General features: G+C 37.8%; 2 protein-coding genes across 5 annotated transcripts in view; both read left to right on the plus strand.

Moving 5' to 3' along the window:
• The window catches only part of LOC144651892 (uncharacterized), a 47,121-nt gene that overhangs the window by 17,645 nt on the left and 13,687 nt on the right, over positions 1 to 15,789 (plus strand). For 2 of the 4 annotated variants that reach the window (XM_078511954.1, XM_078511956.1), the window contains exons 3-4: positions 12,899 to 13,252; positions 14,423 to 14,723. In XM_078511954.1, the coding sequence (XP_078368080.1) occupies positions 12,899 to 13,252; positions 14,423 to 14,698 (630 nt within the window). In that variant the 3' untranslated portion in view covers positions 14,699 to 14,723. Of the gene's footprint in view, positions 1 to 11,313; positions 11,411 to 12,188; positions 12,323 to 12,898; positions 13,253 to 14,422; positions 14,850 to 15,789 lie in introns of those variants that run through there. The other 2 variants (XM_078511955.1, XM_078511957.1) reach the window with 2 other exon arrangements.
• LOC144651710 (uncharacterized) lies at positions 2,854 to 5,945 on the plus strand. Its single transcript, XM_078511660.1, has 2 exons — positions 2,854 to 3,484; positions 3,994 to 5,945. Exons 1-2 carry the CDS (start codon positions 2,875 to 2,877, stop codon positions 5,160 to 5,162), a joined length of 1,779 nt encoding a protein of 592 aa, XP_078367786.1. The 5' UTR covers positions 2,854 to 2,874; the 3' UTR covers positions 5,163 to 5,945.

The following is a 15,789-nucleotide window of genomic DNA, read 5'->3' on the forward strand; positions in this document are numbered from 1 at the left end:
TCAGCGCGGGCACTTTCCGCCACCCCGCCCCCCGGGTCTGGATAGGGTTAAGTGTCAATTTATTTAGCACTGCTGTGCTAAATTCGGTGCTTTGTAATTGTTTTACGTCTGCTGTTTTAAATTAAAGGCAGGAACATTACAAAATAGTGCGTGCTTTTTTGTATTTATTTCTACGAAAAACCGATAAGTGATAAGCAACCTTTGTTCACAGTAATAGGAAAGAATAACCAAAAAAGGTATAAAAAAACACGACGAAGTGAAGAAAAACGGGGGGTGAATTACTACTAATTGAACATTTAGATCAGTACAAGCAGGGAACAAGCAGGTTGAAAACAACAAACAAAGTCAAAAAGACAACAATTAACAATTGGTTCATGCTTTAGCGTGCTCCATCGAGTTATGGAGCACGCGGGAAGTTTGGAGAGCACAAAAGAAGGGTAAGGTTGCCCGAGGCGATAGCCGAGGGCAACTCTAGCTTCTTGAGTGCTCTCCAAACTTCCCAAGTGCTCCATAACTCAATGGAGCACAGCTAAAAGCATGAACCAATTGTTTTATAACATTGCCGGTGAAATTGTGCATCAAAACCGGCCTCGGGAAAAAAAAACTGTGTTTATTGTGTGCAGTGTGAGAACATAAACTTAGCGGTCGAGCAATAAATTACACAAGTACAAGTTTACACGATTGGAGCAGTTTGTGTCAAATGGCTGATAAATTGATTAAGTCTATACGGTGGCAGAGCGGAGGAAAAAAATGACGAAAACAGCAAATACTGCTGTTGATTCTGAGGTTAGTTTTCGCTGAATAAAAATTAAAATGTTTACTCCCGAGTGGAAGAATATTAAAACAAAACAACCTCGAACAACCAAACAAATTCCAAGGGTTAAAAGAGTCAAATAATTCGGTTCCATGCTTAGTTTTAAGTATTTTTGTGGACCGATTTTATTTGTGACTGATGTAAATAAACATTTATTTTTGTGAACGGTAGTTGAATAAAGCGCCCGATGAAGTAAGCTTAAATTTTTCCCGAGCGGCAAAATCACAACAGAGCCGTAGACGCTTTGGTGTAACAGGTGAAATGCTTAAAACGAGAAAACTTTCGTCAGGCAGCTAGTTTTTAGTGCCATCGAACTGTTGTCATTCATGGTTGGCCCATTCTTCCACGTTAGGGCCGTGAAAAAATGATTTTCGTCCTTCGAGACTCGCACGTTAGTTGTTGTTGTTGGAATGAAGAAAAGCACACCAACAACCTTGACGGCAAAATCGAATTTATTTTCTCTTTCGCACTCCGTCTCGTAAAAAGAAACAGCTTACCTTGTAGCTCGTATCCTTGGAAAAATATTGAAAGGATTCACTTTTCATATTCCGAAGATAATATGTCATCGCTTTCGCAAAACACAGCGTATGAGCTTTACTCAGTGAGATTTTCACTCGTCGATTACGTCATCAGCGTGCTCCATCGGGATTTTGAGCACGCTTACGTATACTGAATTTGATTGCGCTGCTCTGCTAGCTATGTTATAATACTACTTCTGAAAGAATTTAAAAAAGAAAAACAAAAAGACTATAAAAGTTTTGATTGTTTTTTCATTTTTAAAGACGAGATATTGAGATTTGTTTGGACAAACCATACATTTTGTTGAAACACGTTTTGGCCATGGGTTAAAACACCCCCTACCCTTTAACACCTACATGTCTACTTTAAAAACTTCAAATTACGTCTTTTTTCTCGGTGAACTGAACAATTTGACATTCGCCGCATGCAAATCGTGCAGAGCTTCTAAATGTTTCACTCTTTCCCTCTAGATTCCACTCTTGCTCAAGCTCTAGAAGGGCGTTTTATAACAAGGGGGATTTCTTAGAGAGCGATAGAGAGAGACAGAGAGGGTGGGTGGCTTATTTCAAACCATGTACTCGTAAAGGTACATATCAGAAAGGGAAAATGAGAATATTTAAACATTTTAGTGCTGTTAAGAACCATGTTTGGAAAATGGTAACAACAACAAGCAAACGTGGTGGATAAATACCTAGTGTTTTTTTTGTTAATTTATTGTCATGTTTCGACCTCTAGTGAATGGGGCTTAATAAAGAGGGTGGGGGATAAATTAAAAAAAATTAAACTTCCACAGAGTAGCTTATTAGAAAGGGGGGGAGGTGGTGGAGCTATTTAAAAAAATGAACGTCCGGAGAGGGGCTTATTAGCGAGGGTCGAACTTAAAAAGAGAAGTGGGCAGGAAGATATCACCCCGGAGTCTCCGTGTGTTTTGATGTGCTCCTGGTGGAGTTAATATTAAAACCTTTTTTAATTTGGTATTGTAGTCCTAATTTCTGGTTCATCGGAAAGAAAACGATTTGACTTCCACGAAGATCTTGTTTTTAAACAAAACCAATTGAAAATATCACGATCGCCAAAATAAGAAAGCAACACTGCAACATACATGGCAAATGTGGCGCGAGTTTTTCTTTACCAAGCACTGAATTAAGTAAAACAAAGCCAAACCAACTCTGGATAACTTTGGATACTCAACTGAAACGACTGGAAATTGCACTAAAGCAAGTTATAACAAGTATTGCGCGCGGTTGTCAAATGATTAGTCATGCAACAAATTCTCGGAAATGTCGGAAATAAAACTTTCATCCATACTTACTCGGATGTTTTTAACGTCATGAATTTTATATACTGATAATGACATGATTGACAAGCATAGCACCCATCGCCGAATTAGCCAATCATTGCATGCGGATGAGTGGTCACGCAACAAATTCTCGGAAACCTTTTATTCTTTCTCGGAAGTAATTGATATATTATAAAGTGTGAAATTACGCCGAAGTATCAGCCGTTATCTCGCCGAGAAAGAAGCCTTTACTCAAGCAAAAATGCTTAAACCAGATCAATGTTGGCGCTGTGATACCATTTGTTCATTGCCATCTCTAAAGATCTCTTGCACTGGATGCGGAGTGGCATCTTACTGCAGTGAGGATTGCAAACACAGCGATGTGTTCAGACACCGGGTGGATTGCCAAACGGCCGCGTTGAAGCGAAAGTGTGCTGGATGTGGCGAGGAAAAACCAGGTCTGAAGCCTTGCGGCAGCTGTCGCCAAGCGTGGTACTGCGATAAAGAATGCCAGAAGAACTCTTGGCCATCACATAAAGCCCATTGCCAACAGATTAGCTGGGAAACAGAGGAGCTCTCCCGTCAGATAAAACTGATCCGAAACTTTAAGAAGTCGATTCCAGGTTTGGGAACCGTTTACTACTGGGGTAACATCCCAGCCATCGATTTGATCAACTTGCCATTGAACGAAGGTGTCCACTATAGCAAGCCTATATCGATTCTTGTTTGCGGCGTTGGTGACCCCAGAAATGTTCTACTTTCCTTGTCGCAGCTTCCAGACGACTATAAAGAAGAGCTTACCTTTGTTTTGAACGACATTTGCGCTTGTGTAATGGCCCGCACAGTTCTCATACTATACATGCTGATCAAAGGTAAATTAGTTTGGTTGTATTAGTAAAGTAAGGAAACGTTACTGATCATGAGTGCATGCTCGTAGGCGAGACTGGTTCAGATAGTTTCAATAGGAAGAGCTAATTAACAAATCGACCACATTTTCCATGGTCTCCACTCTTATAGACCATAGAAATGACGTCAGAAAATGTTCAAAACTCAAGTGGAACCACGAGCCGTAGGCGAGTGGTTTCACTGCAAATTTTTGAACACTAAAGTCTGTGGATCAAACCCTAATTAATGTTTGACCATTCAAACTCGAAATATGTCGTGTTACGTACGTGGTTATAAATGTTTTTTTTTATTATTATTTTGCAAGATTGGTGCTTTAATTTTTCACTTAATAAACTTAAGGGTAAGTGCGTTGTGAAACTCTCATGTAATCAATGACTTTTTCTTTTCAGCATACGTATAAAGGCAGTTAGATGTGAAGAGTATATTATGCACATAGCTATAGAGTATTCAAATCGGACTCGTTTTTGCTTCACAGGAGGAGACCAAATAGCAAGTTCAGTGACGCAGATTTGGTATTCACTGCGCCTTAGCGAAAAAGACCACCAGCTTGTGATTAGCACCCTTCAAGAACTGATCCATGTATCAAACCTTGAAGAACTGACACGAGGCATACTGAAGATGGAGCAAGGCCAGCTTAACAAACTCGTACATGTGTGGCGTACATGGCTGGCCCTCAGTTCTCGTCAAGGGAACTGGATTACCGAGGCTCGACGCAGACGCTTTGAAAGTTTTGATGCCATGATCGGGATGAAGCTCTACTTAGAAGAAATCCCCAAACAACATAAGAAATCCGCTTCTGACTGGTTTTCAAACGGGATTCTGTTATCCAAGGAATCACAGAAAGGGCTTACTCGTGAGAATTTTACCCTTACGGGTTCTGACTTCCAGTTCAGTCGCAATGAAGGTCCTTTCTCTTACATCCTTCAGTCCTCTGCTAATCCATTCTCGTCGTGGGACTACAAGGATGCTCAACAGCTGAGTCAGTCTGCTTCTATTCTTAAGTTGTACAGTGAGTATGTGACTCACGTGCTTAAGAAATGCGTCTTAAAGTTGGCCACAGGACAGGTGAAGTTTCACTTCCTGTTATGCAGCTGTATGGAGATGGCTCCATTCCTTCCTCCAGACCGGAAGTACGACCGGGTGACCACTTCCAACATTGCTGACTACGTACCACTGGCCAACCTGCTGGACACCTGTAAGCCACTGCTGAACCCCGCTAACCCTTCATCAGTCATTGTCACCGAGTTTCAAAACTGGGTTGTGTTGACGAATCTGATATATGAAGCAGAGAAACGTGCTAATGATATGGCGCGAGGTGACAGCTTTCGCAGAGAAGTCCTTGAAGACACCAAGAACCCCGCCATTGCCTATTCCACAGCGAGACAAGCTTTCACGGAATACCACGACCATAGTCCAGAGTTCATCATGTTCCTCCGTGCTTCGTTGCTGGCGTCTGAAGTTCCAGATAAACGTGATCGCAGGCGCACTTGGATGTCAGTGGCTAACTATAATGGGTTGATTGCACGCAATTTCCTTCGCTGCCAGAATCGAGTGTTTCCGGTCAAATGGCAGCTGAACTGTCGCAGAGTCACCATGTTGAATGGCTTCGAGAGAGCGGTGGAATGGATCATAAATCCAAAATAACATTCGAATTCTATATCTTAAAAAGTGAAAAGGATAGCTTGCGGTTCAGTAAAGCTCGTCTTTGACTTATTTACCTTTTGTTTAGCTTGTGTAGTGCTTTTTGGTTGAGCAGTTTTGAACTTTCAGTACTGTTTTTACTATCATTGGATATTTTGTGTCCTTTTAGTCCAGCGCTTCGTATGTATATACATAATTCAGTGACTGTTCACATTTGAACATTTTTACCTGATCTGGAAGAACATAATTTTATAAAAAAATCATTTATGGAAGAGAATAAGAAAGAGATCGAAGAACCAAAGAAATTTAGATTTTAGAAGTTATAGAGCTACTTATGCAGTTGAAAATATATATTTTTAAAAATACAGGGTGTAATTTAATTTTTTCAAGATTGGTGTATTGCATTTTTTAAGATCCTCAAACAATGCAAGAGATGGCTAAGAAAGCTACCTTCTGATATCACCAGTATAGGGTGGTATCCAGAGATTACAAACATTTTTATTTAGCATCTTATTCAATTAAAAGGAGAGGGAGAGGCGAGGTGACCACAGGCTTACACTTTCATTAATTGTATTTCATTTGACTTGTAAAAAATTATATCATAATTTTTTTGTTACCTTAGACTGTAATTAGACCCCCTAATTAGGGAACCTGTTCATAGATAATGGTTTACTCAAGTAGTTACAGCAACTTGAACATTTGTGGTTTTATGTTGTTGCTGTTTTTTGTTTTGTTTGTTTTTTGACGCACAAATAATCACCTGTTGTAGTTATTTGCGTAAGAATGTCGTGTATTAATTATTAAAAAAAGATAAAAAAAATACAACTATATTCGAGAGTTGTTGGAAACTTGCTTTGTGGAGGAGTGGCATATCACTCTTTATACCATGCCATAGAAAATACAGCCAATCAGAATACAGGAAAGCCTATATTCGACGGTATTCAACCCAACCTTCCCATCGTGCGCTGCGATTGTATTCTCGAAGAAAGTTAGTAAGCGTATTTTCTATGGCATGGTATAAAATAGTTACACAACACTTTCTCGTGGTATACTATGGAATACCCCACTTGTCACTTGTATTTTCTTGGTATACACACTCGCCTAAAGGCTCGTGTGTATACCGAGAAAATACAAGTGACTCGTGGGATATTCCATAGTATACCACTCGAAAGCGTTGCATAACTAGTATGTATCCAACTGTTTCCGTCCCCACCCTTCCTTCTTTATGGTTATATGTTTATGTTTTGGGCAGACAGGAATCTAGGGATTCCCGCATATACATGAAATTGTTTTAGACGCATTATTCGATATGATGTCTCTAAAGTAACATGTTCAACCGTGAACTTAGTGTGATCTGAGAAATTCATGTAAACAGTAAACAAAAAGTGACGCATCCTAATAGTTTTACTTCATGCCAATCTCGTTTTCGAAGTCTACAGGCTCCTCAGACAGCGGTTGATCGCCGGAGAACTAACCGCTGACAAAGCAGCCTGGAAACTATGAGGATTATCTGGGGACGAAATGACGATTGGCACCATTCAGGCGTGACAATCGGCGTGACAATTAGTGTTCGGAGTAGTCTCTAGCACTCTTACTATTGCTAAATTGTGATTGGATAATAAGAATCGGAACCTCTACGAGACTTAAACGAAGATTTCTTAAAATTTACGCTTTCTAGAGCGCACAAAATTGCTGCTCGATCGCAGCTTAGATCGCATCTCTTCTTTTGAAAGAAAAATAGTGTTTAAAATTAACTGAAGAGTAAATTTCAGTATGAAACAAGCCAAGTATTTTCAAAAATGTTCCTTAAGTCAGTGGACGACAGGATCGATGTTGAAAAATCAGGAGATGTGAGGGATGGCGGTGGGTCAAAGGTAATTGAAAATGTAATTCTGTTAAGTACAGCAAGATGTAAGAAGATTATTTTATATTGTAATTGGGTAACATGTACAGTAATGCATATGCCATTCTTTCGTTGCTAACTTCGCGGGTCTTTGCGTAATTTGTTGGATCGAGATCTTACAGCAGAAGAACAGAATATCTCTAGGAAAACAATTTCGTAACAAGTTAGTTAAATATTTAAAATTGTAATAATTACAATTTTTAAGTAATATTCTCAAATTGAAATACAGTATACGATGGTTTAAAGACAACTAGTGTCGCTCGGGAACAGCGAGGAAATTAAAAACTGAATATTCGAAGGTGTCGAAGGTGGCATTCGCTTTCACGATAGTCAGAGAAAAGACGCTGAGACGGAGTTAGTGAGTATACAGCAAATACAATAACCGAAATCAGGCTTCTTCAGTAATCAACAGGTTTAAATTTAAAGCTAGAATATAAAATGCTTAGAAAGGGAGCAGCGTTGAGACGCATCACTGAAAAAAATATAATAAATATTTCCGTACCTCAGTACGTGGTGTTTTTATCCCGATTTTGATTCATTTATTTATAAGCTCTACATCCATTTCAATTTTACGACTATACTTCATATAAGCGCATAGTAATCTACGTTTTGTTTTAGGTTTAAAGTTAATTATTCCATCCTATCCTCGAAAAGAAAACATTTTTACAAATGGCTAAGAAAAAATGAAATTATGGAAAATTAATGAATTCGTAACATGTTCAAACGGCGACAAAACAAATATACGTAAACCAAAACCAAACAAACACGAGGGACTTAACAATCATCAGCAAACATCGTTTTGTCTTCAGTTGAATGTCAAAGTTGTATTGAAGGTGATCATTTATTATAATTTTTCTTTGTGCTATTATGACAAACCCTTTTCTATAAAATTCAGAAGTGCCCTTGTCACAATAAGGCAAACTTTGGAACAAACTGAATGCGATGTTACTTTTTGCTTTTTGACAAACAAGACAAAATCGTCTGTGTTGACAAGCATTTCGAAACTAACTCAAATTTTAAAAGTTAAAAAAAATGTAATTATTCTTGAAGAACGTAGCCTCCCACGCAATCGTTCTTCGCCCCTAAGAACGACTGCGTGGGAGGCTATGAAGAACGAAGAAATCGACTGCTTTGTTTTAAAAAAATATCTTTGAAATCTGAAAAGTCTTAAATACATATATTTTGAAAACGGTCTTAAAGCCTGATTTAGGGGTTGCACAGAAGTTAGTTTGAAGTAAACATTGAGTGGCGGAAAATACAAGCAACTACAAGGAGACAGTTTCTCTGTTTATATTAATTCGTGTCCCATATCTTGAGAATTATTTTTCTGTCATATTTTGCTAAATGCGGTTAAAAAAGATGAGCTTGTACCCAATAGCCAAGATTCAGCATGTTGGAGATCATCGTAACTTCCACTTTTAAACAAATGACTATAATACAAAGGCTGATTTTCTCGGTATTTTTGCGATACTTGCTTGACGCTAAATATTTGCATGCATGACTAGCCTTTGGTACTAAAACTATTTCAATTTACCTCAGTGCTGTGCCATATGTTAGCGTCAACAAGTCAATTGAAAGGTCTATTGAAAATCTTTAATTTACCAAAGAAATAGAAATTTTGCATTCTGGCAGTGATACTACTTGCGTTGCGGCTGCGGTAATTAATGTTTTCAGAGTAAGATCGCTTTTCAGTTATGAAACCTCGAGCTTATATCACTACCAGCAATTCGGAAAACGGGAACCGTTACATTTTCGCGGTACAGGTGTTAAAACAAGAACGCTCGTTGGGTACCTTTTGAGGAATCATATGGTTTTTACAGTGAAAGAAAATCTCTCTCAAATGACAAACTTATAACAGGACATTTTTTTGGGGCAACTTTATTTCGCAATTTTAACTTAAAAAGCGATTTTGACGTGACAGTAATTGCGCGATTTTGCATTATTTTTCGTAACAGAAACACAATGTTTACAATCTCATCGTACAGATCAGAGCTTCAAAACGGGAAAAGTGAGTTTAAAGAAGACAAAATTGTATGCTTTGTTATTACTAACACACGCAAGATTAAAAGTTGTTTAGAGATATATCAATCTCGCCGTCTCGCAAAGTCTCGCATTAACCATTCGACACCCCTATAAGATAACGGATTGGCGTAGGAAGTAAAGATATATTGAAACTAAGTGCTGGGCTTAACTGATTTTTTTTTTCGCGTCATTTTCGCAATTTGTTTTTGATATCGCCGTAAAACGACGAAAAATTAATCTGAAAATTTCCCTGCCGCCGTAAATAACGTACACTCATGATCACAGAACATATTATTTTTGCCAACGTAAATAAATCTGCATCGATAAAAGTTTCTAAAAGGTTGCCTAGAGGATTCGACCTTCACAAGAAAAAACTGTCTTTGCTGCTGTACTGACGTGCTTGGATATTACAGTCCACGCTACAGCCGTTTATTATTCATTTTAACTGCTGTCCCCGCAGTCCCAAATTATAAGGGATGTAGTTGATCGAAACTACTACAGGCCAGAAAGAGAAAAGTATATTAATAAAAAAATGCTAAAAAGAATAGGTTACTTGACGCTATGTTGTATCCCTGTTTATCGTCTAAACTAAGTTAAGAAATACAAAATATATCTATCAAGTAAACTAGTAGGGGTTAGAGAGACTACTAAACTCAGCAACGCCATCGATAAATAACATACAATACGCTTATGCGTTTTCATCAGTTGGACAAGAAGGTAGATGGTCAGCTTCCGTTGCCATTCGTCGTATGGTGTTCACTAATAATATTAAACGAGCAAATTCAAAAGACAGGGCACAAATTGAATATAGCGGTCGGCGCACAGCGCCTTGAATAGATTGAGAAAAGACCTTGAGAGGGATTTGCTGCATGTACGGCAACTTAAATGACCTAAACCAAGTAATGCCTGAAATTGTATGAAACACTCATTAAAACTGAAATGAATCATTTCATTGTTTTAACACTACCCTTTTATCACTCTTCATGCCACAGTCCAGTATGGTCTATCTCACTACAAACATTTTAAGGTAATTTGGGCAATTCCAGCAGTGATATCTTACCCAGGTATTGCAACAAGAAAAGATAAACTGGCTGGCATTAGGCTACAATGTTTGCTCAAATCGTCAAATCAATCATCTATCTTGTGCGTTTAGTTTAGGAGAGGAACATTAAGGTTTTTAGTATTTCGGTACTGACTAGTTTTTAGTATTTTTAAACAAGAATATGCGGTATTGATGTATTCTTCAACCTGGAGGATGCGTTTACTTACCGTTTTGGTCGACGATAGTCGGTTAAAAACGTATCCTTCACTTTTTTCTTTTTTCTGGTCGTTTCTGAAGCAACCTGCAGAACCTGAAACAGCTTATTTTGTCACACATTTAAATCTACAATTAGTTGACTGTTATTACAACTTGTTTAAAGCCGTGTCATTGTTTCCACGGTCCCACGGTCCCACTTCCAGCCTTGGGTTATTTTCGGTAGGCTCGAAAATGTATAATTTATTAGGCTAGGGTAGAATACATCCTAAGTCAGGCAATCGAATTGCGGAAGTATAAGACCACTACGTCATAAAACTTTCAGAAATGATATAAATTTACTGAAGGGTCCTGGTAATAAAATGATTTCATTTTTATCGCGCAAAAAACGCGAACACACATAGTTGAAAAGTCGAAAATTAATGAGTATTATGGTCCGAGTTGAATGATTATTATTATTATTGTTTCATTAAAATCAAATAAATCCGTGAAATTGAACAGTACTAAGCAAAGCTGTGGATCTTGTCAAAGAAATGTTTCAATCGTTTCAATTTCTTACTAATATATTGTAGTACAATGTATAAGGTTTCTAACGAGCGAACTCAGAGGCGATCTGAATACCGCGGTTTATTTTTGCCTCACTATAAACAACAATAAACCGTCTGTTTTGGCAAGCATGACAAATCAACAGTTCTTAACTCCGATTCCTCGGAAATAGAAAAAAAAATTAATTAATTGCTCGTTTAAGTCTTGAAGGACTAAACCTTAATCGAAATTTTGCATCGGTAAAACATTTTTTTATTATCCACAGAGCGTTTAATACTTGTATTACTTTTTTACAAACATTCGGCATAATTTGAAAATAACTTTATTTTTTTTTTCAACAACGTAACAGGAAGTTCAAATCTTGATTCTTATTGACTTATGGTCAACAACAAACTGGTCCTAACACGAACCAAAGTCAACACAAAGGCTGAAAACTCAATTGTACACGTAACTTACTTATCATTCCTTTACAGCGAGTTGTTCAACAGGTACTTGGAACAGAAAAGCGACTCTTTGAGCTTTGAGGTATAACCTTTTTCTCTATTTTTCCAGCTATTGCTTACCAGACAGTTTTCCCAAGATCTATCGCCAGTGAAAAATTGAATTTCGACGCCTGTTTAGCTGACAAAAATTCAAACTTCTCACAGTTGAGAATCTTCGTTTCATTTGTGTAGGAGCCCTGATCATTAACTAGAAAAAAAAGATCGGTAACATTCCAGATTAAAACAGAAATCACTTGATGCTCAAAAATGGTTTATACATTTCTTGCGTTCATGGGAATTATTATGGGTTCTGCTGTAAGTGTCAAGCTGCGCTCAAGAATTTCAGCCAGAAAAACAGAATAAACCGAAAAAAAAAAAACAATTAGTCAACAGTTTCTGAGCAAAACAAAATATATATTTTAACCTTGGTAGTTAAACACTGCAGAGAATAATATTGCTGAATGGATAGTTTTAATTCAGAATTTACTTTGCTACTCATTTATATCCCCATTTTTTCAGTCGAGTTGAAATCCAGCTTTCCTTGAGACTTTCAAAATAACGTGCTTCTAGGCTACAACAGTTTTAATCAGCATGAAACTGAAAAACGCCTTTTGTTAACATAAAAAATTATCAAAGCAAAACATCAAACGATTTTAACATATCTGTGTAAAAAAAATGTTTCTTGCAGTTGGTAAGCAAAAATGGCATTAAGGATTTGCCCTAAACCTTCGGCTTAGTCGTTGCGTAAACGCTTTATTTTTATGCTTTATGTTTTTTAAAAAAAAATCGCGAGAAATAATCTGCTCTGTGTAATCTTTTAGGAGATTGTTAAGAAGGAATGGCCTTCGTTTCGCATAAAGTCTCTGTGATCTCCTTGCTGTCTCTGTTTGCGATGTCATTGTTGGTTTACTGCGCCACCGCAAGTAACAAAACCAATCAACCATCCTACAAAGTGGTAAGTGCAAGAGAAACTTATTCTCCTGGTTGCATGCAAATGTTAATTTCTGACACTAGTAAAACAACACTTCCTGATATTAGCTTCGCGGACAATCACCCTTGAATTATAGATGCGACCGTGTCTAATGTATTTATCCCTCCTACCCACGTCCAAACTCATACCCTTACAACCCACCTTGTAAGGGGATGGTAAGGTGAATGATCATCCCCTCCCGCGGCCCCCTCCTTGCCCCGGACATTGTGCTTTCCTAAGATCTCGGCTTAAATCCCTGGGCTTATACAAGGGATTTTGTCTTGTGGGATTATAATAACCGGGAAGGGGTGCATATTTCAGGGAGTAAAACACTTATAAGCGCTATCGAAATAACTATTATGAATCAAGTGCATCCAACAGCATACGGAATTATCACGATAACTTTTTAAAATAATAAATCAACTAATGACTTCTGAAAAAATACATATTTATCTGTATAAAGCAATGTATAAAAAAATCAGCATTTGCAAAATATTCTTGAGAAGGTCGGTAGTCGAGTCGAGGCCTATGTATCTCACAATTCTTTCTTATTCGAAACAGCAAACCACCTGTTATGGTGGTATCCCTGGTATGCACGGCAAGCCTGGGTCTCCTGGACTACCAGGCCGTGATGGCCGTGATGGCCGTGAAGGAGCCAAAGGTGGCCAGGGTAGCCCAGGGAAGACTGGATCCCAGGGACCTCCAGGTCCCAAAGGAGCTCCGGGTATTAACGGAACGGATGGCGCTAAAGGAGAACCTGGAGTCCAGGGTACTCCCGGCCAAAAGGGGCAGCGTGGAGAGAGCGGAACAAGTGGAATTCCTGGTACTCCTGGTGTAATATCTTATAAGAACTGGAAAGAGTGCGTGTGGAAAATCGCTCATAAAAATCTCGACAAAGACAACGGTCTAGTCAAGGTGATTGTTTTTCTTTAATTTACAAAAAGAACCTGAATACCATCTTATTTAACTCGTGTTGCTTAACGGTCAAATTGATGCAAAGTTGCGACATTCTTTCTTTTGCTGTTTTAATGCAACCAAACTTTAAAACAAACACATTTTTAATATTTAAAAACTTGAGGGAAAATGTTGATTTAGAAAACCTTTTACAACAAAGCCTTAAAGCATTAACTACAGCGAAAACTACAAAGATTTCTGAAGGCTCTTCGAAAACGTATCTAAAAGCTAACATTTTATTCATCGTTTTGTTCGTACTCGAGAGTCAACAGTGGAAAAACAAAAGTAATTTTCACCCAAAATTTGGCTTAAAGAAGGATATTTATCAATACAAATTGGAAAGCTCAGGGCATCATGCAGTGAAAAACGTTTCTTGCCGTTTCCAGCTGTTGGAAAACTCAGTTTTAAATAATGAATACAGAACATTTACAAACTTTTCTCACGGACACAGAGAGTTTTGTCTTTTATTACCTGTTTGTGGTTCATATTTTGTACACATTTTTGGTGCTCGAAATTTACGGTTGTAAACTCAACACAAATACAACCTCAGAGGCTTATTTTTTTTTATACGCGTCAAAAAACATGCGCACATGGAAGCTAATAGTCGAAGGATTTTGGTAACGCTTTGCTTTACTAGCCTTGGATTTTGAACTATTAGACTACTTGTAGTGCTACGTAAGACACCACGATGTTTCACTTATGTAACTTTCATATCTGAAAGGCTTTGAATTTCCCGTAAACTTCTAGCACACCAATTACGACGTCACAACTTTTATTTCCGAGAATTTCCCGACAATTTTTCCAAGCACGCTACCATTATAAAGGTTTAAATTAAGTGATTCTTATTCTGGGGCTTTAAGAATCACTATCCTTTTATCACTGCGATGAAAAGTCCAAATACGCTGAAACTTTGGAATTCGTACTTTGGCTCGTATTCGACACATTGGCTAAAGATAAAAAAAATGGTTCGTTTGACCTTTAAACATCATTTCTACGACTATACTATATAATTATAGCTTTGAAATGAATTTAAAATCAGGAATCATTGAACTATTAAGAGACTCAGATTGATTTAGAATTGTCTTAGAATTATTATCTTATTTAGTTTCCTTCTTTTTTATCACTATATAGGAATGTGTGTTCACCAAGAACTTCTCTGACACATCTCTCCATGTTTACTGGTCTGGGGCTTTAAGAATCACTAGCTGCGACGATTGCTGCAAACGCTGGTATTTCACTTTCAACGGTGCCGAATGTGCAGCTCCCCTCACAATTGAGGGTATTGTGTACATGAGGAAAGCAAAGCCTCAAAATATTCACCGTGTCAACAATATTGAGGGGCACTGTAACAACATCCACAAAGGCAAGGTGCGCGTGGGATTCTGGGTCGCTAATTGTCCTGGATAGAGTGGAAGTTATGACGCCTCGCAAGGTTGGAATTCAGTATCCCGGATCTTTGTTGAAGAAGTTCCTAAACCTCAGGCTTAGATCCCGATAAAAAACATCCATTCCTGCATGGGACTTTGATAAGTTGCTTATGTTTATCGGATTGAGTGAATTCCCTGATTACTGGGTGTGCTTTGTAATTGTTTAACGTTAACTGTTATTAAATAAAGGCAGGAGGATAGACCTATGTGTGTTATTTTGCTTTTTTTTTTTTCTCTGTCCTATTTCGGATACGTACATAGTATGTGCATTTTTTTTAACATTGTTCTTAATGTAACGCAAAGAAAAGCCAGAAAAGGGAAATAAGAATGAGCTTAAGAAAAACTGAAGTTTAATGAAATACTAGTTGCGTAGTTACGTGAGTAATTTTTAAAGGAGCTACGTAACGGCGGCACATCTTGAAAATATTGCCTAATTTCGTAATCCGTCTTGATCTCCGATTCCTCACGTCTTAACCACCACATTTAATAATTTTGTGATCTTCAGTCCTTTTTTTAGCGATTCGCTTAAGAAGCTGTTATTTTGAGGTTCCTTCAAGTTCAAAGTAATTTTGTACGTCAGAAATAAAAGAAACAAATTAAAAAATAACAGCACATTTTCTTTGGAAAGACTGAGAAAAACGAATAAAAACAATCTCCAATTGAAAAGCGAGCTCATGATCATGACCTTAGCAAATCCCGTGTGTGATAGAGTGGGAATCATCGGTGTAGATTTACTTATTAAACAAATGCTCAAAGGAGCTTGTTCCACACATAGCCTTCTCGATGTTAGCAAATTTTGAACAATTTCTATGAGAGCGGGGAAACGAATTTGATGAGCGTGCGTGCCGGTGCACTTGTTGCCATTTTTGTATATTATTTGGTCTATGCCTGCAAAATTGATAATAAATTTGGTGACCTCGAGATTTGTCATCAATTGATATGGCTTGCAAGTTGCAAGCTTATTGAAAGCATTTAAGGTAATAAAACTTGGCCGCCTATGTACTATTTTTTGCCGATTTTGTGCCCTCTTTACTCACAGTTATTGTTTTCAACTTTAATAACCACGTGCAC

Source organism: Oculina patagonica, chromosome 4 (assembly GCF_052425735.1).
Source record: "Oculina patagonica isolate OP01 chromosome 4, crgOcupat, whole genome shotgun sequence".
NCBI classification, from domain to species: Eukaryota; Metazoa; Cnidaria; class Anthozoa; order Scleractinia; family Oculinidae; genus Oculina; species Oculina patagonica.